The sequence below is a fragment of the Dermacentor andersoni genome, chromosome 3, assembly GCF_023375885.2.
Source record: "Dermacentor andersoni chromosome 3, qqDerAnde1_hic_scaffold, whole genome shotgun sequence".
NCBI classification, from domain to species: domain Eukaryota; kingdom Metazoa; phylum Arthropoda; class Arachnida; order Ixodida; family Ixodidae; genus Dermacentor; species Dermacentor andersoni.
Window position 1 is genome coordinate 183,191,470 of NC_092816.1, and position 23,225 is coordinate 183,214,694.

The window sequence follows — 23,225 nt, forward strand, 5'->3', positions numbered from 1 at the left end:
GAGCTTGCGAATAATAAGCGCTCTTGCCCCCGTATCAGCCAACCAATGGCAGATACTTTTCTCGGGAGTTTCATGCATTTTAATGTTGTATTGTTTTCTATGCTACCATGTCAGTAATAAAGATAGAAAAAAAACGACAGCGGCTGAGTCGGTTAGCGTGATGGTCTCGTAAACCAGAGGTCTGTGGTTCGAATTCGCAGCCAAACAGGCAATTTTTATTTTCACGCGGCTTGAGGTTTTCCGTACGACAACACCGACGCTGCCACGAGTGAGGCAATAGAAGCTTCTGTTGAATACTGCGACGCCAACGCCGACTATGGCGTCGACTCCGACATCGTATTTTCTGCGTCACGCGCCCTTAACGCTATCGCGTTATTAAAGCGCGCTCTCGATAGTAATTTTCGAGGCAACTTACTTAACATCAAAGTCACTAATTTTGTCAATTGTCACAGCGCTGAGAGGTTCATGGAGAACTAACTAGCCAAACTGTCACCCTTCTTCGCTATAAAAAGCGACTGGTTGGTAAAGAAGACAAAATTGTCGCTTAACACACCAAAATGCCTCTAAATCTAGCCACAAAATAGCTAAAAGGGCAACACTACTGTTACGTTGCTACTTCAAATAGGGTATTAAGAAAGAGGAATGTTTCGACAACAACCTCCCGAAGAAAATTTTCTTTACGTGCCGAAGCGATCTATACACAATGCTGTCATTCAGAGTGCAAGGAATGTGCTAGCTCAGGAGACAATGTGACCTAATCTGGCTTTACGCGAACAACGCACATTATCTGTCTTTCGGTAGCGATGCGCTCATAATGATGACCCCTTGCTAAAAAATTCTGTAGTTCAATGTCGGCATAGACTATAAAATTCAAAAGTCACAGTTTCGCCCGACAGGCGAAGCATTTCTTGCGAGAGCAAATCATTAGACAGCTTTACAAGGTAAGGTTAGTCGTTCTCTCAACTGCATAAACGGCTGTAAACATTCGCTCACTAATCAAATTAAAAAGCACGTTGTCACATGCGCACAGTCACACACGAACACATCTCAGTCGATGACCGTGGACACTGGCTGTCAGAACGCTGGCGTTATGAAAGCGGCCGTTCCCGTGAGTGGATCCCCTGGCACTGCCTCTCGCCTCAACGTGAACTTGGAGAGCAAGAACGCAGTGAACAGGATGCCATTAGCCATCTCAGGCCGGCTAGCCTTCGCACCCAGCTCGAGTTGCATCCAAGGTAGGATGAGCACAACTGCGATCAGCCACCGCAGCCGGAGTAAAAATGCAGATGCGCACTCACCTGCACCCTCTCACCCCCGCCTAGCACACACGTCTCCGCTCACCCTTTAGTGCCTGAGGAAAGGTCGCACACCCTCCTCGCCTTCTTCGCTTGCGAGCGCGTGACGAAACAGCCGCATCAAGCCATTATCCTTATTGGCTCACCTCCGCATGCTTACGTCCACACCTACAGCATAATGTAAAGAAGGCGTAAGGCGTGCAGACACGGACACAAGTGGACAGCACGAACGCCGACTATCAACTGAACGAAGCACTGAGGCGGAAAAAAGAAAGAAGACACAAAATTCATCTGCGCATGCTATTGTGCAAATGAGTAGGAGAACAAAGAAAAGGGCTCAGAGTACTACAAATGCGCAGATGAGTGTTGTGTCTTCTTTTTTTCAGCTCAGTGCTTCCTTCAGTTGATAGTCAGCGTTCGTGTTGTCCGTTTCTCTCTTGTGTCCGTGTCTGCATGCCTTACCCCTTCTTTGCATTACGAATGTTTACCAACTAGCTCAGCTTTCTGTCGTCCTAAGCTTCATTTAGCCATGCCCTTATGACACAAGAGGTACAGAATTGCTAAAGGTTGCTTTATACGTGGCCTGTCCTTTTGTGCGAACACCTTTCACCGTAATTCTTTCAACAGACATCATGCATGACTTTGGTCCTTGCTAGATTACTTGTTACTGGATATCCTTAAATCATTGCTGAACATCGACCCGATTTGGAGTTTTCATTTCGGTATAACTTGTGAACGATGTAGTGCATATATAAGCATAGACGTCGATTGACAATAAAGTTGTGACCTTTTTGGTGGATAAACGTAGACATGCCATGAAATTATGCGCTGCACGAACAATACTCTACGCATTGTCGTTACTTGTATAGCATATAATTGCCCGCTTTATTTAACCTTTATCTCGGATCAATTTCGCCATGTGCGTTGGATGGGCATAGTTTCTTTTACTACCCGAGCAGTGGTGGTATTTTCGGACAATCACCTTGGAGGATTCTATCAAATTTGCTAGGTTTCGAGTCACTGGGATCGGACACATCGGCATCCATGGCCACCAAAGTGTCATCCACTAAGCTAATACAGCATGTTCAGCACTGCACCAAGAATACTCTCCTTACCTTCATAGATTGATGCGACCGGCGCTAGTTACGCGAAATATCTCGTAATCGGACTTTCGAAAGGTGTCGCTTAACTAGAGCCTGGCTTGTGAGCGTCCACGGGCGACAAAGTTTATGCCGCAATGCTAAGACGGAGTGCTCAGCACTGTGCCAAAAAATGTTATCGCTGGTAGAAGCCGATGCCGTCCGGCTATATAAGCGTGAAATCTTACCAAAGCGAAAAAGTCCATTCCTAAGAAACAAGTTCCCTACAGAGTTTCTGTGTCGGCACCGGCCTGCATCGCACGACGTCGGCTGGCTTTCGTGGTTTTCTAACCACTTGGGGTGTGGGCGTGATGATCTCACATGGACAGACTTGCGCGTCGAGCGAGTGTTGCCCCCAGCGTCGCACTGTACTTGACGACACCGGACGCTGCCGAAAATCTGCTGGAATCGTTTTCCTTGTGGTTGGGGCTTAAGTGTTTCCAAACGCGATCGTTCTAAATAGGTCCTTAGAACTCGTGATGCAATGTAATTGTTTACAGTCATCGCACGCAGAGAATGAGTTAGAAGCGGCGTTTCATTAAGAAATAACAGATAGCTCCACTGTGTCAGTGGCGAAGTCTTAGAAAATATACGCCCGTGCCGTTATCAATCGCAACGGACTCGTCCTCGGCGTTTCCACTGTCGGGATCGAGTCCGTCCCGGATCCCTAACAACGGCGTCGTACTGGCGTCGAGAGTCGCGGCGGCCGCACGGAGGTCGAGGCGCCTTGTCTCGTTGACGACCTCCTGCAGCAGCCTGCTGACGAACTCGACTCGCCGGAAAGTGTGGAAGGTCATCATGCCGGCGAACAGCGCCGACAGCACGAACAGTAACACGGCGCACACGCCCAGGCACACATTGCACGCGCCGAATCTCGGCGAGAGATCGGGCGTCGCTGCGGGGACAGGCTGAACCTGAAATGCAGGCGTTAAAATTTTTCTGTGCTTCAATATCGCGTCACATTTGAGTGGGCATTCCTAGAAGAGACGCAGTCGCTTTTCAAAACTCGCTCACCTTGCTTCGCTGCCGGGTGTGGGCAAACGGGACTCTTTCGCTCTTTCGCAATCCTTACGGCAATTTTATTGTAGCTTAGGGCGCAATATCACGTTAACGAAGCTTAGGAATCCATTAGGTGCTAAGATAGGATTGAATGGATCGCGCTCTATACCCTGAAACCATCGAACGCAAGGAAGCAGCATAATTGATAATCGCACGGGGATGTCTTCGTTGTGCAGTTAACAGCGGACAGCTACTGATAATATTAAAGAAAAAAACTAATATTTCGGTTTGAAGGGCTGAAAAACGGTCTAATGAAAACGTACAATTGCGTAAGGGGCTTCACCAACGTACGCCTCTCCGGCCGACGCGATGTATTCAAATAATTTGACGCAGCGTGTTTGTACCAGAACAAATTTATGTTTGTTTGCAGTGCCGTAGTAAACACTCTTGGTGCCGACTGCGCTTACAAAGCAGAAGGCATTGTAGTAACAAATGTCCGGATGAATGAATTATAGAGCCAGAGTCCCGAAGTACATAACGTGGTGTGCTTCCCGTAGCTTCCCGTAGGAGCACTAAAGACATACTTTTGCTCTGGTTGTCTCCAACTTAGCTATTACTCGTCACATATAAGTATGAAATGCAGATGCGCAAAGAACAGCGCACAATATCTCATGGTAGCCTATAGGCGAAGCTGACAGCGAGTTTATGGTTTAATGAGAGTCTGCAACAATGACGCAGACTATGCTTACTTGCACTATACACTTGGCACGAAAGTTTATATGCAAAGCAGTTCACTGTATAGCTGCATTACACTACGCTTTGAACAGACGACTATCGTATCACGTGCACCGAATGTTGACTCGATACTGCAGCAACAAATGATTAGAATCATTTCGTTCCCTACATTCATTTTATTGTTATTCGCATCCTTTAGGAACATAAAACCCTTTTCCATGTGTCCGTCCGCATCCAACCACTTTCACGAAAGCTTCGGCCGCTGGGTATGTGCCACTGTTTGTTTGTTCGAATAGACAACTTGGACAATTCGGTATGTGCAATAGGGCTTTCGAAACAAGGTATGTGAATCATCCCAATCCTCCAGAATTGGTTCGTGCCACTAGGCAGTTCCATAGATAGACATCTAGAGCAAAAGCAACGTATTTTAAAGGACGGTAACAGCAAATTGAAGTCGGTTAGGATAGACGAAGAAATGAAGCGAACAAAACGGGACAAGAGCGTGCATTGTGGGAGGAGCGTTGGCCTACAGAGAAACGAAGATGTCAGCAACAGGAAACTGAAGGAATCGGCTACACATAAGTGAAGAATTTGGCAACACACTATGCTGCTACACTGTTCTAATGCTAATCGCATTAACACCGACATTATTTTTGAGCTGACGTCGGCTGGAATTTTCCCTGCAAATTTTTCATCCTTCCGCGCAGAAATAGGGGGGCTTAATTTATAATTTTACCCCTATACAATTTACAATTTACCCGTATACAAAGACAATTGATATATGCAACTGTATATGATATTTGACTTCATTCGAGGACATAGGTGCAAAATAATGCTTGACTATTTTTCGTCGGAGTTTCCCAGAACTGCGACAGCTGCCCGTGGACGACAAACCTTGAAGCTAGAAAACAAACTGTTTTTGGGAGGCAAAACAATTCGAATTAAACTCAATAAACAGGTCATGAAGACAACAACGAGCACGGCCCACCATCACGGAATTAAACACGCTGCTTTTCAACGTCTACTGTTCGCATGTTGTGATCGTGTATTAAAGCTCAAGCAACACTAGGTCAGAGTAATTTGAGAACGAAGTACGTACGGTGGATCACGAAAGCTGACGGGCCATGGGATACGTGAAAAGCTGAAATGGCGCGAAATGTGGCCATATACGCACAAATTTGAATTTTCAGTTTGTGGTAAGCTTGGCGACGTCTGCGGCGATTCATTAAATTAGAAGCGCTACGCCGCAGCAGAGCAGGTATTGACAATAGCCATAGAGTGAGTGTGAATAGTTTGAATGATAGTGTGAATAGACCATATTCACACTATCAATCAAGTGATAGCGAAATCTGCGGAATATAACCAACCCTCATATACACCTTTCATTGATTACGAGAAAGCATTTGGTTCAGTCGAAACCTCAGCAGTCATGCAGGCATTATGGAATCAGGGTGTAGACGAGCCGTATGTAAAAAATACTGAAAGATATCTATAGTGGCTTCACAGCCACCGTAGTGCTCCATAAAGAAACCAACAAAATCCCAATAAAGAAGGGCGTCAGGCAGGGAGACATGATCTCTCCAATGCTATTCAGAGCGTACTTACAGGAGGTATTGAGAGGCCTGGATTGGGAAGAATTGGGGATAAGAGTTAATGGAGAATACCTTAGTAACTTGCGATTCACGGATCATATTGCCTTCCTTAGTAACTCAGGGGACCAATTGCAATGCATGCTCACTGACCTGGACAGGTAATGCAGAAGGGTGGGTCTAAAAATTAATCTGCAGAAAACGAAAGTAATGTTTAACAGTCTGGGAAGAGAACAGCAGTTTACGATAGGTAGCGGGGCACTGGAAGTGCTAAGGGAATGTATCTACTTAGGGCAGGTAGTGATTGCGGATCCGATCGTGAGACTGGAATAATCAGAAGAATATGAATGAGCTGGGGTGCGTTCGACAGGCATTCTCAGATCATGAACAGCAGGTTGCCATTATCCATTAAGACAAAAGTGTATAACAGCTTTGTCTTACCAGTACGCACGTACGGGGCAGAAACCTGGAGGCTTACGAAAAGGGTTCTAATTAAATTGATGACGACGCAACGAGCTATGGAAAGAAGGATGCTGGGTGTAACGTTCATGCATAAGAAAAGAGCAGATTGGGGGTGCTATGCAGGATGCGCCGAGTTTGGCGAAACTCGGGATCTTCACGAGCTCTGGCGACACCCCAAGATGAAAGCACAAATGGTACCGAGACACAGTTTATCTTTCCACAAGCCTCCAGTTTCATTGGTTTATCTAGATTCACTCTGGGTGGCTATCATTCCTTGGGCGTTGCCTTCTGGGCGGTCGACAAACAGGGGCTCACGTGATCATACCGTCGGTGCATGGTCGTGCCTTCTTTCACTTGTTTGTCGTTCCACTGAGTGCATTACACGTACAAGCGAGTTATAAAACAAATGCATTTAGTACAATATTATTAGTTAGTTTAACGTGGTTTAAAAGCATTTTAAAGCTTACAAGATGTAGACTGAATGTGTATTCGACTAATTTGTTATTTAGTACGCTTCGCATTATACCACGAGGGAACGCTGTGGTGGCGTCATCACATACATTCATCAGGCGAGCGTGGCGGCTAAACATTGAAGCCCAGTGTAAACAAACTCGTACAACGAGCTTGCAGTGCGTGTCGTAGTGATCAGGCTCGACGATGACCACTGTTTCTTGGATAGTTCTGTTCCTCCGTGAGCAATATTTCCCTGCACCCCGAAAGACTGCCAATAGCTTAGGCGATTTTACAGATCGCAACGCGCACCTACTGTTCACGGCACAATCCTGAACAAACAACTTATCCGGTGCTGCTTCTGTGAGTGCGCTGAGTTCCTCCCCTCTGCGTGACTGCGAGCGTCATAAATATTGCATAGCGTGTGCTAAAGGAAGACAGCCGATATAGCTAAGATGCGAAAAGGAGGTGGTGCCGATGATGGATCTCGCAACCAACACAGTGAAGGAGACATCGACAAACTGCAGATAAGTATATTTCTACTGTTTCATATTTAGCATAATAATAGTGCACGGATTAAGTCACTATCGTAGTAACGAACTGAATGTCCAGCAGTTTAAAAAAGGCATTGAGAACCAATGAGTGTTCGTGCTTTTACATGTACGTGGGCCCGCGAAAATATGGAAAAGATAAAGGTAACCTTCACTAACTTGGTGAGATACCAGAAATTCATCAGTGACATTCAGCCCGCAAAATCTATGGAATAGTATCTTTATCCAGGTGAAATATCAATAGCAGGTACTGATGTAAAGCAGGAAACTTATACAAAAATTTCATGGTTTGAACAGCACATGGGAGGCATTCCCGAATCGTGATCGCCACATTACCGATATCCTTGAAAAATGTTTAGAATCATTGCATTCTACCGGTTATGCAATATAGCACATAAACCTGGAGGTTAACAAAGAAACTTGAGAAGTCGAGGACTGTGCAGAAAGCGAAGTAACAAAAATTGTTGGAGATAGCATTAAGGCAGGAAGACAGTGGCGTAGTAAACCGTGGCAACTGATATGCTAGCTGAGATTAAGAAAAAAAAAATGGAATCGGCGGGCAGGCCATGCACGTCTTCAATCACTCGTTGCCAATTTATAACAGGTGATTACATAAGCGTGACAGAATGGATGTCAAGAACTGCAGCCGAGGATGGTAGAAAATTGCGTAATTGGACAAAAATATGATGTTTGTAGGCATAGGATGCAATCAGCTCGCATAAGACGGGATTGTAGGGAGCGGCATTGGTTTTGCAGTGAACAAAAATAGGTTTGTGGTGCTGACAGTAGAGACTCGTGAGGGTGCGAGGACACCTCAGCTGTTGGCACACTAGTAAACATTACAATTGGCTCTGAAAAAGCAACCCGTTATGAAAAAGAAAGCAACGTTGTCCCGACAAATTGTTTTATTATGCATACACTAAAGGCTTCCACAGTTAAGGGCATTTAGTACCAATAGTGCAATGAGCATTTTTATTTGTAAGTATTGGTTTATATGCGGTTGATTCATTCCAACAATCCACATTTTTTGCAGCAAAACATTCTGCTGCTGGAGGCACTCAACCACCTGGTGGCAGTAGGCAAGCGCCAGGCACGTGCTCTTGAGAGTGTGGCAAGGTCCAGAGGGCTGCTCTGCAACAGTAGGATCAATGCCCTCACTGCTCTCCAGTCGAGCCCCCAGAACACACCTTATAAAGGAGCTTTCAGTTTATTATTTTGTTTATTATTCAAGAGCATGAATAAAATTATTGCAGTAAACATTGTGCTGTGCATAATATGACACTTGTAACATGCACTTGGTGTCTCTTCAAAATGGGCAAAAACGTAAGACAACCTGTGCCACTCTTGGACCATGTAAATGAAAAAGACACTAATGCAGCACATACGTCATTGTGCTGTTTGTTCTTTCTATGTGCAAGAATAGAGTGGGTGTTGATTAGCCACAAGATGAATGGTGTGTGTATTTCACAATGAAAAGACAGGAAACGGCATGAGCTTAATAATGCTATCACCTATAGACTGTGCATATGAATGCAACACTCCCGATTTAAACGTGCCATTACATGCATGTTCGATACCACATATTCTTTAACAATGTCATATATTTGCATGTACTAATTTTCACACAGCTTAAGCCCATGCATAGCTCACTTGTGATGTATCCATTTCATAGGCCAAATAATTGTACACTTTGTCCTTTTGTGTTGTACGAAAAGCGGCATGCTCTAGTCGGATACAACTTCACAAGACAGGAGAGGCCCCCGCCCAGATGACCAAAGTGCAGCTGCCCATTGCCTCCACGTCTAAAGAAATAGTCTCTCTCCAATGAGCGGGTATTAGTGCGTCCAGCGGCACGACATCAGTGTAGAGTGTGTGCCCATTGGTGCAGGCTTGTGTTCACCTGCCACTGAAGTGCAGATTCTGCGGCCTCCTAAAGTTGTATCCGACTATAGAATCACGTAATGCCTTGCACTGGTTGCATAGACTTTAGCAACTTGATAGCACACAATGATCAGGAACAGAAATCTATAAAGGCACCCAAGCAAAGCTGGCTGGCCACACTTCCATTATGAGGGGCTGTAAAAAGGTATCGCCAAATATTCCCATGACATCCTTGAAAAAGAGCTGGTGTTTGGCACTTCTTTAGAATCAAAAACAGATTACAGTGAATGTTGTGAACCACGTTAAAACAAACTGAGCTTGGTTGTCTGCACAGCATGTAATGGAAGCTTGTGCTTCACATAGGAAACAAACTGCTCTGTCCAGTACAATTGTCGAGTTCGGTGTGGCACCTAATATGTCATTAGTGTCAACATCCAAATTTTTAAAGACCATTCATTTCACCATTATTTTTGTATGACGATTCTTTCAATCAGTGCTTGTATTACATGAGCAGGTGGATGTGAAAGCAAAGCTTTGTTTGCAAACCTTCAGACTTCCATAATTGTGTGGCAAGGCACTGGCATGGTGTCGAATAGCTCACACTTCCTCGGTCCTGCACCAAAGAACAAAGAAGCCCAATGCTCTATTTGAAGTTGGATCACGCAACAATTCGACGGCACACAAAGAAGAGTAACACACACAGCACAGCGTTCTGCTGTGTGTATTTCTCTTCTTTGTGTCCCATCAAATTGTTGTGCAATTCAACTTCAAGCTTCTATACCAATAAAACCAGTCTTCAACCTCATCAATGCTCTAGTTATTAAGCCACAATGGCGCACATCTTTGAAATGTCCCAACACGAATTAGCTCTCCAACAAATCACCACAAGCGTAAAATTTTGCTGCACAGGTGTATGCACGTGCCATATTCTGTACCACTAAACTCGCAGGAATCGAAGGGGCAAGCATTAACCAGCCTTACTGCTGCCGTTACCATCATCATCATGACAGCAATAGAAAGACAGTGCTGCGTTTCAGTAAAGTAAGTGCTGGAGGGAAAGCCATGACAGCGAGGCTTACAATAAAAATAGCAGTTACAAGACACGTTCAATACCAAAATACGCTACATATCGCTCATCCTACTTTGGCATTGCGGCAAGCTTTTACACGTTTGAGCATGTCACAGTTTGTGTAATCATTGCTCTAAAGCTGTACAAAACGTCTATTCTCTCTGCAGTCTTTATTTTTATCATGGCGGGTTATAGACCCACTTTTCATTGGCATCTGCACCACATTTCTCCCGATATGTAATTCTGCCTTGGTGGTTCACGACATCTTCACGCACACCGAGTTCTGCAGAGCATTGGATCTGCATTGTTCTACTGCTGAAGAATTAGAGCCCCATTATGAGACGAAAATATATGATTTGTCCATACATATTAACGCTGCCCCCCCCCCAAAAGAAAGAAAATACACTGAACCACTGGCAGGTGCACAAACAGTGAACACAGCAAACACTCTTAAGTATTTTCTTCATGCAAGCCAGCACACTAAGGTTCCCAATGCATTTTCATTTCGGCATAAATGCATAGGCACAACCGGCTTGGTGCGACATCCACATCTCGCACTGCAACGAATTGTGCAATGCCTTGCTGTTTCATAGTGCGGCCGATATATGACGCATGACCATAATTCAGCGTTATGCATACTAACTTGTACTAAGTACTAAGTAATCTCATAAGAAAAACCAAGTTCTTTATGAGTTTAGCATTCACAGGGTACTTCACACAATTTGTGATATCCATTTATCTATTCATACTTCATTAACCTCTTTCCCCAAAAAGTGAGCCATTTGGAAGGCACCCTGATAGATAAGTAGAACAATCTGTAAAAATTCAGCAACCAGCGAAAAAGTCATTATCATAGGCTGTCGCATGTGTGATGTCGGTAACACAAAATTTAAGTCGGCTACACAGAAGTGACAAATTTGGCAATATGGTGCGTCTAGACATTGCTTCAATGCTAATCACAGTAACGCTGACATTGAAGGCGCCTTAATTCCTACGTACGTTCCGTCGACATACCCGACTACGTTCGTAATGTTTCCGCGAAGTAAGTAGCGTTCTTTTATAAATGCCCGCTCAGCCGCAGTCTTCGGGAAAGCCAGCCACCGCTTCCGCACTGCCGCATCAATAAGCGCATCAGACATCTCTGACACAGAGGCTCACAGTAGTCTGATGGCGTCCAATGTAACGCTCGGCGCCGACGCTTCCCTGAAAACTCCCTGTCCCGTAGAAACTGAGGGCGCAGAGGACTTGCTCTTCGACGGTGAGCGAATGAAGCCCGCCACGCTGTCTCCATATACGAGAGTCTTCGCCTAGCTCGTCACACAGCCAGCGCACCGATGTCTTCGACAGGCGAAAATGACGCTGAAACTCCACGGCGGTCATGTACGTGAACGGGTACAAACGGTCATACTGACGCTTGCTGCCGCTGGATGAAATAACACAGACTGCTGCTGCCGCCGCCATGTTCCCTAGTTGAACTCGGAAGGGGTTCCGCGATGCACGAGTTTAGCACGAGTTCGCCTGTCAATCAAATCCATAGGTCACGCCCCGCGCGAGGCATGCAACTCTTGTGCGCGCACCCACCACGGTTGGGCCACGCCCAACTTATCTTTCGGCAACAGCGACGCGGTGCCGAGCTGACAGGCATCAACAATATTCACCACCGACATAAAACACGCACAATGCACTGTCATCGGTGATGTACTGCGCACTACTATCAACAACAAAGCGTTGACTGTCGCTGGCTTATGCATATATCTTCTCGGGCTGAGATAGCCCCACAGCACGGTTTCATTGCCTGCATTGTGGCGACGTAGCGCACAGTAAATAATTATCGGCACGTCACTGTAGCTGCTTGCAAGGCGTCGATGCACCGAGGGTGACGACGATGCTGAGGAGTGCGTATCGCAACAGTCGTTTGAGATGGCTGCTCTATCATCGGTGATGTATCGGTGCCACAACGTCGTAAACACGATCAGCGTCCGAGAATCGCTCGCTCTTCTAGACCCAGTGCAATGGCATTTCTTCATCACGCACCGCGCACTCAACAGTTCCAACACCTTCCTCAGTTCGAAGTCTCATTTCATAACCGCACACAAGAGCCCTCACCTGCCAAAATGCAATTGCTGCGGTGTTGTTACGGTATCCTTCTGCGATCGCTGCTGGCTCCAGCATAAGTAATCCGCAAGCACCTTGGTGCGCACAAAACACTCAAATACTGCGTACATGCGCTCAGAGGCACTTTCACTGGGCAAGCGATGACAAGCGATGAATTGTGTCGCTGGGAAGCACGCACTTCGCAATGCATCGCTGAGGCTTCGCGCACAGAGATAAACTGGTACATTTTCACTAAACTGCGTCACTACGGGCACTACGGACCACCATTTTGCAGCGACAGCCGTTGCTCCCGTGATTAGTGTGTCGTTTTTAGTTGGTCAAGCGGAGGCCTTAAGGCGCCTGTGATGAACAGCCGTACCATGGCGCTGCGTTTCTATTCTCCTAATAGAGAAAGAATGGTGATCACTGACATTATTGAGAATAGTACTGTAGCGCCCCTAGGTGACTTCTCACCGTATGAACTGCCTCGGGCGCGCGACCCGCTTCAATGTATCCGCTTCTAAGCTTCCGCCTCACTGTCGCCACTCGCGGCAAGAAGTGCAAAATTTAATGATTTGCTCGATCTCCGTTTGTCATCGGAAATTTCTAGCATTCAAAACGAAAAACAGACACTTAAAGAAATAAAAATGTTCGTTATTTTATTTGTTGCATTTTAACGTATTCGTTTGAGCGAAAGCGTAAGTGCAAGAATGCGCCGCATGTACCCAGTTCGCATTCGATGGAGGATAGAAAGAGAGTCCCGAAAGAGGAGGCACGCCCTTGATGCGCCCGTGAAAGGCGTGGCAAGCGGCTCACGGCAAGTGTGCAGGCAGACAGCGGGACAGTCACGGTATTGCTAAGTTGCGATAATCCGTTGATAACAATACGCGGCGCTGGCGCGTTTCGTTGTGCAGCCGTCTGCGCTTGAAACGTGAAAGTAGCGTCCCGCGCAGGGTGCGCTCATGTTGTCATACGCGGCTTTTTGTCTACGTATTTTTTTGCCTGCAGCCTTTGCGCGTCCCGCGCTATCTCCGTTCACTGACTGCCGTCGAGCAAACTCGGGTAAAACTCGGGTGAACGAGAAACTCGGCGCATCCTGCATAGCACCCCTGGGTGAGGGAACAAACGCGGGTTAATGACACCTTAGTTGAAATAAAGAAAATGAAATAGGCATGGCCAGGGCATGTAATGAGGAGAGAAGATAATCTATGGTCATTAAGGGTTACAGACTGGATTCCAAGAGAAGAGAAGCGTAACAGGGGTTGGCAGAAAGCTAGGTGGACGGATGAGATTAAGAAGTTTGCAGGGGCATCATGGTCACAATTAGCACATGACCGGGGCAGTTGAAGAAGTATGGGAGAGGCCTTTGCCCTGCTATGGGCGCAAACATGATGATGATGATGATGATGATGATGATGATGATAGAATGAGAACCCCGGAAACTTTAAAGGCAAATGTTCGGCCCATTCAGGTTTACTAGTCTAGCTTAAATGAGCAACAATACTCGGAAAGCACCGCTTATATTATATGGCGTGTTTCTTGTACATGAAGGAAAGTGGCAGGACTGAGAAAACCAGGGAAAGTAAAGTATTGGAAAACGATCTTGCAAGCATATTACACGGTGCAATGGTAGTACGCTTTCCACAAAGCACCCGTAACAGACCTCAATTTGCTTAACTAATGACAAGCTAATGTCTTCTCTTCAGAATACTTCCGCAGTTATACGAAGTTGGGAAAGGCAAAAATAAATTCCTGTGGCAAACTCATATTCGCGATTTACTTTGTATACGGCCTCTATCGACAAGCAAAGAATGCTGTACACATGTTTATTTAAAATTGTAAAATGGGATAATAACGTGTAATACAAAACTAGATCGCTATTATGCAGGTGATGGCGAGGAAAATGACATATGAGCCGGAAAAGAAAGTAAGTCTAGTTAACGACAAACGTAGAGTTGACAACGAGTTCCTTATTTCCGATGAAACGAAAAACTGGAGGATACAAATTCACAGATGAGAACGCTGTTTGAAGATTATTGACTTGTTCCACTTAGAACTAAGAAAGTATGGCTTATAAACGGTAATGCAAGCAGTATTAACATTTCTGCGGGTCTTAAAGCAGTATTCCTGAGCTACAATCCGCATTAAGTTACGTTAACGGAAACGTGGTTGCATGACGATATACAAGACGCAGTTGGTTTTCCTCGATCTAATGAAGCTTTAAAAGCAAACGTTACGGTGCTAAGCAGGCATGGACGATGTGAGACACAAACGACACATACGGGCGCCAACTTCCAACTTTTTATTCACCAGAACCCACGCAAATTTATGCAAGAAACCAAAGTGAAGAGTAATCACAGTAGAGATAGGCAGAGGTGATAGGAATTAACACTGCTCGTAAGCCAGTGATCTGTACTGAATAATCATTGCAGGTACATATGAGCACGCGGGCATTACAAACGTAATCCGAGCATCCATCTAAATGACCCAGCTGAACGTTCTAATCTTAGCAGCGAATGGAGGCTATCATTTATGAATGATATTTCCTTGTCACTTAATGCTGGTAACGGTGTCCTAGCGCACTTATTTGCTGCTGCTGTTATTTGCTCAGTGCGGTTACTTACTTTCCTTAGAAAGGTCGCTTTGTCGTGGAGTGGCACACAACCGCAGCGCTTGTAGTGGTGTGCCAGGTAGCCGCCGATGTTGCTGTTGACCGCCAACCGGCGCTCTTTCGCTCGATCGTTGAAGCACCATCGGGTTTGTTCAAATTAGGTGAATATTGTAAGCGACATCGCTAACACCATCGGTGTCGCGTGTGACACGCTTCTTTTAGCATGTAGCCGGCAGCTTACTCGCCATGAAAGGGCAAATTTTGGCCAATTTCCATGGGGCGGAAAACACAATGCGCACATAGTATCTGGCCGCGACCTTTTTTATATTGTGGGACAGCTTATGTACGTACGGAATTACGTGCGTGTGCATTTCTTCTTTTGACTTCGACACTATTTCCTGTGTTTTATCTTCTGCAAGACGCTCTCGCACACACCCGTAATAACGGAGGGAGGAAATTGAGCGTCTTCCAATTGGCTAATCTGATTACTAAATCATGTAACAAGATTGCGCTCGCATGAGTTCATTAATGCCAAATTGAAGAATGCGTTATCTATCACCCTCTTAATCAGTTCAGAATGTGCGCTGTCAAATGATAAAAGGCTTTTCTTAGCCCTTATACATCTAGCACACGTGGGCCTTCGTCAAACTAAGTTTAAGGTGCAAAAATTGAATTGAGTTATCTTTTGGCAATTTCCAGTTGAAATCTAGTCCAACAGACTCTGTCAAGAAGGTGTCACAGCAACGTATAGGCGGGTCTCAGTCAGGTTTAAAAGAACAAGGTCAGCAAAAAATTGGCACTTTTAATGTAGTTATAATTTATAGATATGTTTTGAAGCGGTCTGCTCCAGAAGACTCATAGAAGACGTTGACGAGTGATAAGAAGAGGAGGTAGAGACTAGGGCGAAGGAGATTAAAACGAGGGACGACACCCGTCTCTTTACATATGTGTCTAAGTGAATCACTTTAGGAACGCTACACCTTGTGCTTTTAAATATCACTGAGACTAGCCTTGACATTGCTATGGTGGTGTCAGTGCCAGGTGTTGTGTCAGTGCTACTCAAACCTAAAGCTAAGTCTTCTCCAAGGCCAGATGACATACCAAACGTTTTTCTGCGCAAGTATGCTGAAGTATTATCTTCGTTTGTAGTTGTTATACTTCAAGTGCCTCTATCTTCAGCTGCTCTTCCTGTAGACTGGCTCACGGCATGTCTTGCACCTGTGACGCCACACTAGTAACAAGTTATCGCCCTATATCACTAGCTTCATCATGTTGCAAATAACTTGAACATGACATAGCCAATAAAATTATCAAGTTACTAGGCGACAACAGTGTACTTTCCCCTTGGTACAGTACAGTTAAGAAAGGTTACTCAAAACTTTGCAACTGCTGCGATAAGGTCCAGTCAAACTGATGTATTTAGACTTCAAGAAAGCGTCGGACCTTGAATAACACAGCAAATTTATGGAAAAACTTGAATCAAGTAATCTTCCAGCTTACATTGTGAATTGAGTGGCTGCTTATCTGACGTACCGCACACCATAAGTTTCAGTCAATGACCACTCTTCTAGTGAACTTCCAGCAACGTCTGGAGTGCCACAAGTCAGTTTACTTGACCCTTTGCTGTTCTGCATATATTTGATAACACGCATAGTACCAGTCCTGACGCTGTTTAAGTCACACTACTTGCTGACGAGTGTGTATTATTTAATAAGTTAGCTGCGTGAATATAAATTAATACTTAACTCTAACACCCAAGGAATCTTTTCCTGGTACATTCGTTGGAGCATAAAATTCCATGCCCATAAAATAGTCTTCTTGACTATATTGAAGAAATTACCAAGAGGTCGTTCGCCGACAAGTGCCGAACTGCTAGCAAAAGTCACCGTATATAAATGTCCGGGAATCACAACAAGCAGTGACTTAAGCGGGAGTACTAACATTTCTAAAGAATGTAACACGTCGTGTGGAAAAGTTTGCCTTCTTAGACAAACTAAAACATGCTCCCCCTAGTAATAGATTAATGGCTCAGACCTCACACAGACAAATACTTGAATACGCATCTAGTTTGTGAGGTACCTACACGAAAACGAGTCTTGACGCTCTGGTAATGATAAAACGTGAAGCTGGCAGGTTCATATATTTTAAATATTCCACGACTGACGCTCCCACTATCCCAATGACACAATATAACATTCACATACTACAATTACGAAACAAGTGAAAAAATAAAACTAATCTTTTTCATTTAAGCACATCTAGTCCATAAACTCATAACTTTATGTAAGACCACTTACGGAGCCTAGAACACGGCATATTCAGGCTGATTCTTTAACAGTCATACCACCCGTACGAACTTTTACAAGTACTCTTTCTTTTCACGCATCATAAAAAATTGGAACAGCGTGCCCTTCTCATAGTTGACTAGCTTTAAGTCCAGGAAAGTAGCTTTTTATAATCAGTGGCAATGCCATGTTTTGAAACATAATCTGTTTTAATCACTTTTTTTTCTGAGCTCCTAGGTACTTCTTCACGTCTTCTGTACATCTTAAACACGCGTTTTTCTTCCCCCTGACTAAATAATTCGTGAAACGCCTACCTTATCCCGCGAAGGTGTGGTCATTATTTTATGATTTGCGTTGCTTGTTATTCTATTCATATAAATGAGTGGTTGTTTACTTTTGATCCAGTGCTATGCACTTGAAAGTGAGATGTCTTTTATTTGGAAGATGGCGTATACGATGCGCATGATGTGACGTGCATTGCATATTGTTTTTCGTTGCTCTGAATGGTGCTGGTTATTCTGTTTATAAATGTGTGTCATTCCATACCTCACGACACGCTATTACAGGCTGAGTAATTTACTCGAGATTGTATAAATGGCATGTATGGTATGACGTGCATTGCTGTGTATTTTTCCCCTTCTACATTGCTCGTTTACGCTTTACTACAGTCTTTTATTGCTAGGTATTTCATCGTATTTTCTGGTGTATCAACGTCTTTCTTTTTGTATTTTTAACATTCTTTTAATTTTGGCGCCCCTCCCTCTTCTGCTCGGACTATGTTTTGGGCCTGCATTATTCTGCAATAAATAAATAAGGAAATAAATGAACAATAGGTGCATGGGACGCAATTCAAGCGTGTTTTCAAAATTGGTGGGTTTCGTGCTTTCTTCAATACACAGAGCTGCAGGGTTGCTTTTCGGCCAAACAGGCAAATTATATGTCTATTGAAAAGCATTTAGAATGCAGTGCTTTCACGCTGCCGCTAAATATCCTGGCGGGTGCGTTCCATTGAAGTGCATTCATAATTTCAGCCGACATGGAGTCCAGTAGGCTTCCTTACTCAAATCAAACTTTTCCTTGACTATTTGGTCATATACCGAAAAGTGGCAGATACTTCACGCCCTTCAATCTGATATTGGTAGCATGGCTAATTGGCGTAGCCTGTGACGCATCAATCATAATGTCAATAAAGGTAAAGCATTCAGAACACCACAGAAAACCTATCACCCCAAAGTATACAATTATCTCCTAAATGGCTCCCAGCTACCACGTGTTAACATCTATGAGTATATCAGTGTTCGTGCATAATCTACCCCGTAAGGCGCACGTAAAATTTCTTTGTAATAACGCTAACGCATGCTTGGTTTTCATCAATGATATCCTTGTCTTGCACCCACGTCCTTAAATATACCGCAGGACAAAGCTCTTGTCGGCACCAAACGCGAATACGCCTGTTCCGTTTGGGACACTCTACACAAGTATCTTTCATAAACACACGAATCGATTCAAAACCGCACTGCGTGCTGCTTACTTTGAAGCAGCTTCCGCCGAGCCGATGTTTCCCTGAAGAAAGAAAAATCCTTAAGCTTCCAAATTTTTTTCGTTCCACGCCGCATGAACCTGTGAAGGGAATCACCTGCCTGCTACCAAAGTCTCCATCGCTAATCCTTCAGACTTCAAATCTGCTTTGATTCAATATACTTTCCAACATTTGTTTTGTATACCATCTCATTTTATGTAAACCACTTCACTCAGTGGCGCCTTAATGGCCCTGAGGGAAATCAAATGAATTGGAATGAATGGAAACAATCGACGAGGCATGGTTGGTGGGCAAAAAGGAGTCATTAGCGGTGACAAAACAGAAAATAATTATCAGTGAAGCTATGACTGAAAGAGTAATGACGTGTCAACGAAAATGGTAACGCCTACAAGAAGCAGCTCCGTTCCTGTCTTCAGCGTCTCAGTGCCGGTGGTCAGCAGGAAACGCTTGATGTTTACAATTCTATCCAGCGTCGGAGACGGTCTGCGTCAACAGCCAAGGAGACAGATTCGAGTCCTAGTGTTTGAACGCGCCTGAAACCGCCAGGAAGACAAGGGGAAGGCGCCTCTAAAACGTGACGCCATCTCGCGGCTACACGAAGAAGCTAAGAAAAGCCCATATTATCTCTTCGCGCGTGAGAACCAATGAAAAAACACAGTGTAGCTTACATGGGGCGCATAGAAACGCGTGCTACGTTTTCTTAGGCGCAGACGACGTACCCGCGAGTTTCTAAACATCCTCTTCAGCCGCCATTTTGTTTGGAGAGCAACTCAGCCTGCATCGTTTCTGGCTCTGGTGTAGCCTTCGTGAAGCTGCCTTCTTTGATAACTTCGTTAGACTTGACCACTGTCTGCTCAGCCGTCTACATTGGCGTTTACGGCGGGTATTAGAACACAGCCAATACTAACGCTCAATTCTTGTAAAGCGCAAAGGAGAAGCCCCAAGAAAGTCTTTCGAATCTCGAGAACTTGAAAGCCAAGGGCTTCGATCACACGCGCGACCTTGAACTTCGTTTCCGCACTGGCGTGACGACGTGCGCTAAGCTAAGGCAATGGAGGAATGGAGTACACACAAGTGCCACAAGATCTCGCCTCCAAGCATGAACACCTCTATAGCAACCAGGTTGTCTCTTTCTTCTACTACATTCGCGCTCGTCAATCGGAAGCCTTAGTGGTAGCCTACGCGACTACAGTCATTCGCAGAACAACAATATGATCAAGATGAGCCCGGCGATTTAACAGAAAGAATATTTGCGAAGATCTACTAGCAGACTACGATTGTCAGCTCTTGACGAAGGGTTGGCTACGCTGCAGGAAACGTGAGAATGAATAGGGAATCGGCATGGAGAAATTGCGCTTATATAAGAAAGCGCATGATCATGGTCCAGCCTGTTATGAACAACTTAAATGCCACTATTGTAAAACATATCATGCAACAAACCCAGAAACAGTACCACAAAGAAACTTCCTAGATCACGTTAACGTAAGTTATTCACGTAAACATATACACTCTGAAATGCTTGCGCTAATTCAAGCGATCATGAGAATACCTACAGCGAAAAAGTTTTGTTCAATAATTCATTTACTCAATCAACGCACTATGCTAGATGTTGCGTAATATTAGAACGTTTGGCCTCGAAGGCTACAATTACCGGGAATAAACGCTCAAACAGGTATTTATAACAAAGCTTTCTACTTGTGTAGTCAGCGATTACTGCTCGAGCAAATAAAATGTCAAGGCATGTCCGAAGCTAAGGAATATAAACGTGAATTATAAGGTAACGGTAAAACGTAATAGGTTTAACTAAGGTGCCTAAAACATATTCCCGTTGAGACTCTACCCGCACAACCAGTAGGAGTAGCAGCTAGTAAGAAACAAAATAACAAAGTGCCTTTTGTCATCTAAGAGCGATGCACTTGAGTAACTTGAGCTTAAACATCGATAGGCACCGAGAAAAATGTCTCCCTGTACGGAACTTCAGTCACCACTACGCCATTACAACGTCGTATACTATGGCCCACCGCTACCGGCATTAGCCATTACCTTCCTCGTATGCTCCTCGAGCTCTGTGACGGCGCATAAGAGTGGACGTACCGCAATGGGAGGCAGCACGGCGATGCCGTCGTTCCCACCTCTGTGCGCCGAGTTCGCTGGTGTCCCGACAGAGGCGTCGGCGCAGGGCGAGGGCTTCGTGACCGGCGGAGAGTGTTCGGACGTTTTGCTGCTGCTGCCTGTTTCTGCAGGATTGGAATCCAAGCACGTCGCCTCCATGGTGGCTGCTGGCCTGCTTTCCTCCTTCTCTTCTTCTTGAGATGATACCAGAGCAAGCCCACGCGAAGCACGGAGACGAGATGCACAAGAGACCTGCATTTTCCCAATAAACACCAATTTATTTAAACAAGATAAAGGACACATTCGTACGTGTTGTGTATTCCATGCCTTGAAGTCTTTCCTAGCATATGCTTCACACCGCGTGACTTCTACAGAATCTGCTCTGCCCACAGAGTATATTGCTTTTATCCCTGCTGGCACGACATCAATGCACTAACGGTGACTTTACTTGAAGAACCACACTACATTTGTGGTTCGTGTAAGGAAAAAGAATTGCGGCGAAGCCCACCTCTCGACGGCTGTCGATGTTAATGCTATTGTCACGCTGCAGTGTACTGACACACCGTATTGCTGAAGCTACATGTAATTCCAATGTGCAGGGATCATTCGGAGATTTCCGTTTCTTCTGATTAGTTGCCAATTGCAAGGATACCATACTTATGTGGTTATCGCTACTCAGCAAAGCTTTGTTATGTTAGCGCGAAGGTAAATTTTATGCAAAACGATAGGCCGAGGAGGGAAATGATCCTACAAGATGACGCATACAAAAATAATATTCAGATCCAACTGACATGTTAGAACCTATATGAAGCTCTAGGTCCCACTTTTCTTTGTTTATTTTTTGTTCACCCTCTGCTCATGGCTCATACCCACTATTTATTTATTATTTATTTACAATACCCCAAATACGCTTTCTGGAGGGGTATTACGAGATGTGTTGGTGGTATACAAATTAAGATAAACCATACTACTGCTGTAAGCAGTGAATGGAGGTAAACAAAACAGCAAGAAAAAAGCAAGAACTAAAAATGGGCACATATGTAGGGTAAGAAAAAATGCATAAAGAGAACGCGAAAACTTATAAAATATACCAATCGACAAATATTGAACGGAGCGTGCACAACAAGTGGCAATAACAAATTTCAAACTATGAAACACGACAAGCAAAAGAAAAGCAGACAGTTCGATAAGCACGCTAACACGTCGACATAAACACGATGAAGAGAATGCTACAAATAAAACAAGCAGATGACGCAATCAGGCAAGTGATTCACAGGGCAGACACAAAACGCGCAGAATCAGCATGAACAATGACCCCGATGGAAAGATTACTCCACTCGATGGCTTTCTGAATGAAAAGGATGAGCAATTGCCCAAGCAAGTGGTGGATAAACTGCTTTGTGGTGGCCGTTACGGCTTAAAGACGGTATGCTGGTTTGATGAAGGTGTTGTCGGGAGAGAGGTATGATAGAGTTTAAGTTAAAGGCTAAGTCTAAATATTCAGCGCTGGTTATCTAGTACAAGAAAATTAGCTTTGGATTTTTAATTGAGTGTCACTTCTATGATGTGAGTACTCCGATAACATTAATGTGGCTGCCCGATTTCCTACCTACTAAAGAGTCTTTATAAGGTTTAATTTATTGGGGTGCTTGATCGCGCATGCATATTCCAACTTTGTTTTTACAAGAGATTGATAGGCTAATAACTTAACGCTGCAGTGACGGTGAGGAAGAGCGTAGAAAAACTGTGAACCATGAAACCAACTTCTTTATGTAGCTAACATGTGCCCACAAATCCAAGTTACACTCTAAGCTCAGCGATAACGGCTAGCGTAGTCGGCGATCACCGAAATCTGATCTGTGTGCCAAGCGCGTCGGCTATTACACATTACTTGTCGACCGTAATAAAGTAATCGTTGCCATCCCGAAAGTACTACCCAGTTCGTGTCACACGTACAATCGCATTACACAAGGTTCGGCGAGATCTACACAAAAGATAGAAGCAATGACAACATTCGAATAAGTTCCGTATGATGCAGGCGAGTAGTGGCCTGAGCGATAACTTTGCCCTTTTAGCGGGTGAAATGTGGTCCCCGAAAAAAGGCTAAACTATATATATAGTACACGCGACAATATTATCTCATAGATAGGCAAGGTGGTGGTTAGCTTTGTTTATGACGCGTGTGATGGAAAACGATCACATGAGATCGCGGGTGATATTAGGTTCTAAACATTTGAGGTACTCTTCGGGAGAAATGACCGCGTCATTAAGTGTGTACGTATGGGTTTGATATTGTTACGGGGAGGTCTTCTGAAGAAGATGTTTATTTTCAATGCAAGGAGACTGAATGTCGCGGTGCAATAAGAAAGGTGGGGGATGTTGGACATCCTCTACTTGTCCACTCTACACTTCG

At 44.6% G+C, this 23,225-nt stretch overlaps 1 protein-coding gene across 1 annotated transcript; it reads right to left on the minus strand.

The window, feature by feature from the left end:
• Positions 1–2,998: 2,998 nt before the first annotated feature.
• On the minus strand, positions 2,999–21,056 carry LOC129382900 (uncharacterized). The gene is made up of 2 exons (XM_055067128.2): positions 20,795–21,056; positions 2,999–3,348 (listed from the first exon to the last, which is right to left on the minus strand). Exons 1-2 carry the CDS (start codon positions 20,969–20,971, stop codon positions 3,001–3,003), a joined length of 525 nt encoding a protein of 174 aa, XP_054923103.2. The 5' UTR covers positions 20,972–21,056; the 3' UTR covers positions 2,999–3,000.
• Between the last annotated feature and the right edge of the window lie 2,169 nt (positions 21,057–23,225).

Excerpts from the sequence above, each read along its gene's own strand:
- LOC129382900 (XM_055067128.2), bottom strand. The coding sequence starts at position 20,971 with ATGGAGGCGACGTGCTTGGATTCCAATCCTGCAGAAACAGGCAGCAGC. Across the intron at positions 3,349-20,794 it reads CCGTGCTGCCTCCCATTGCG|GTTCAGCCTGTCCCCGCAGC; the intron begins GTACGTCCACTC and ends CCTGCATTTCAG.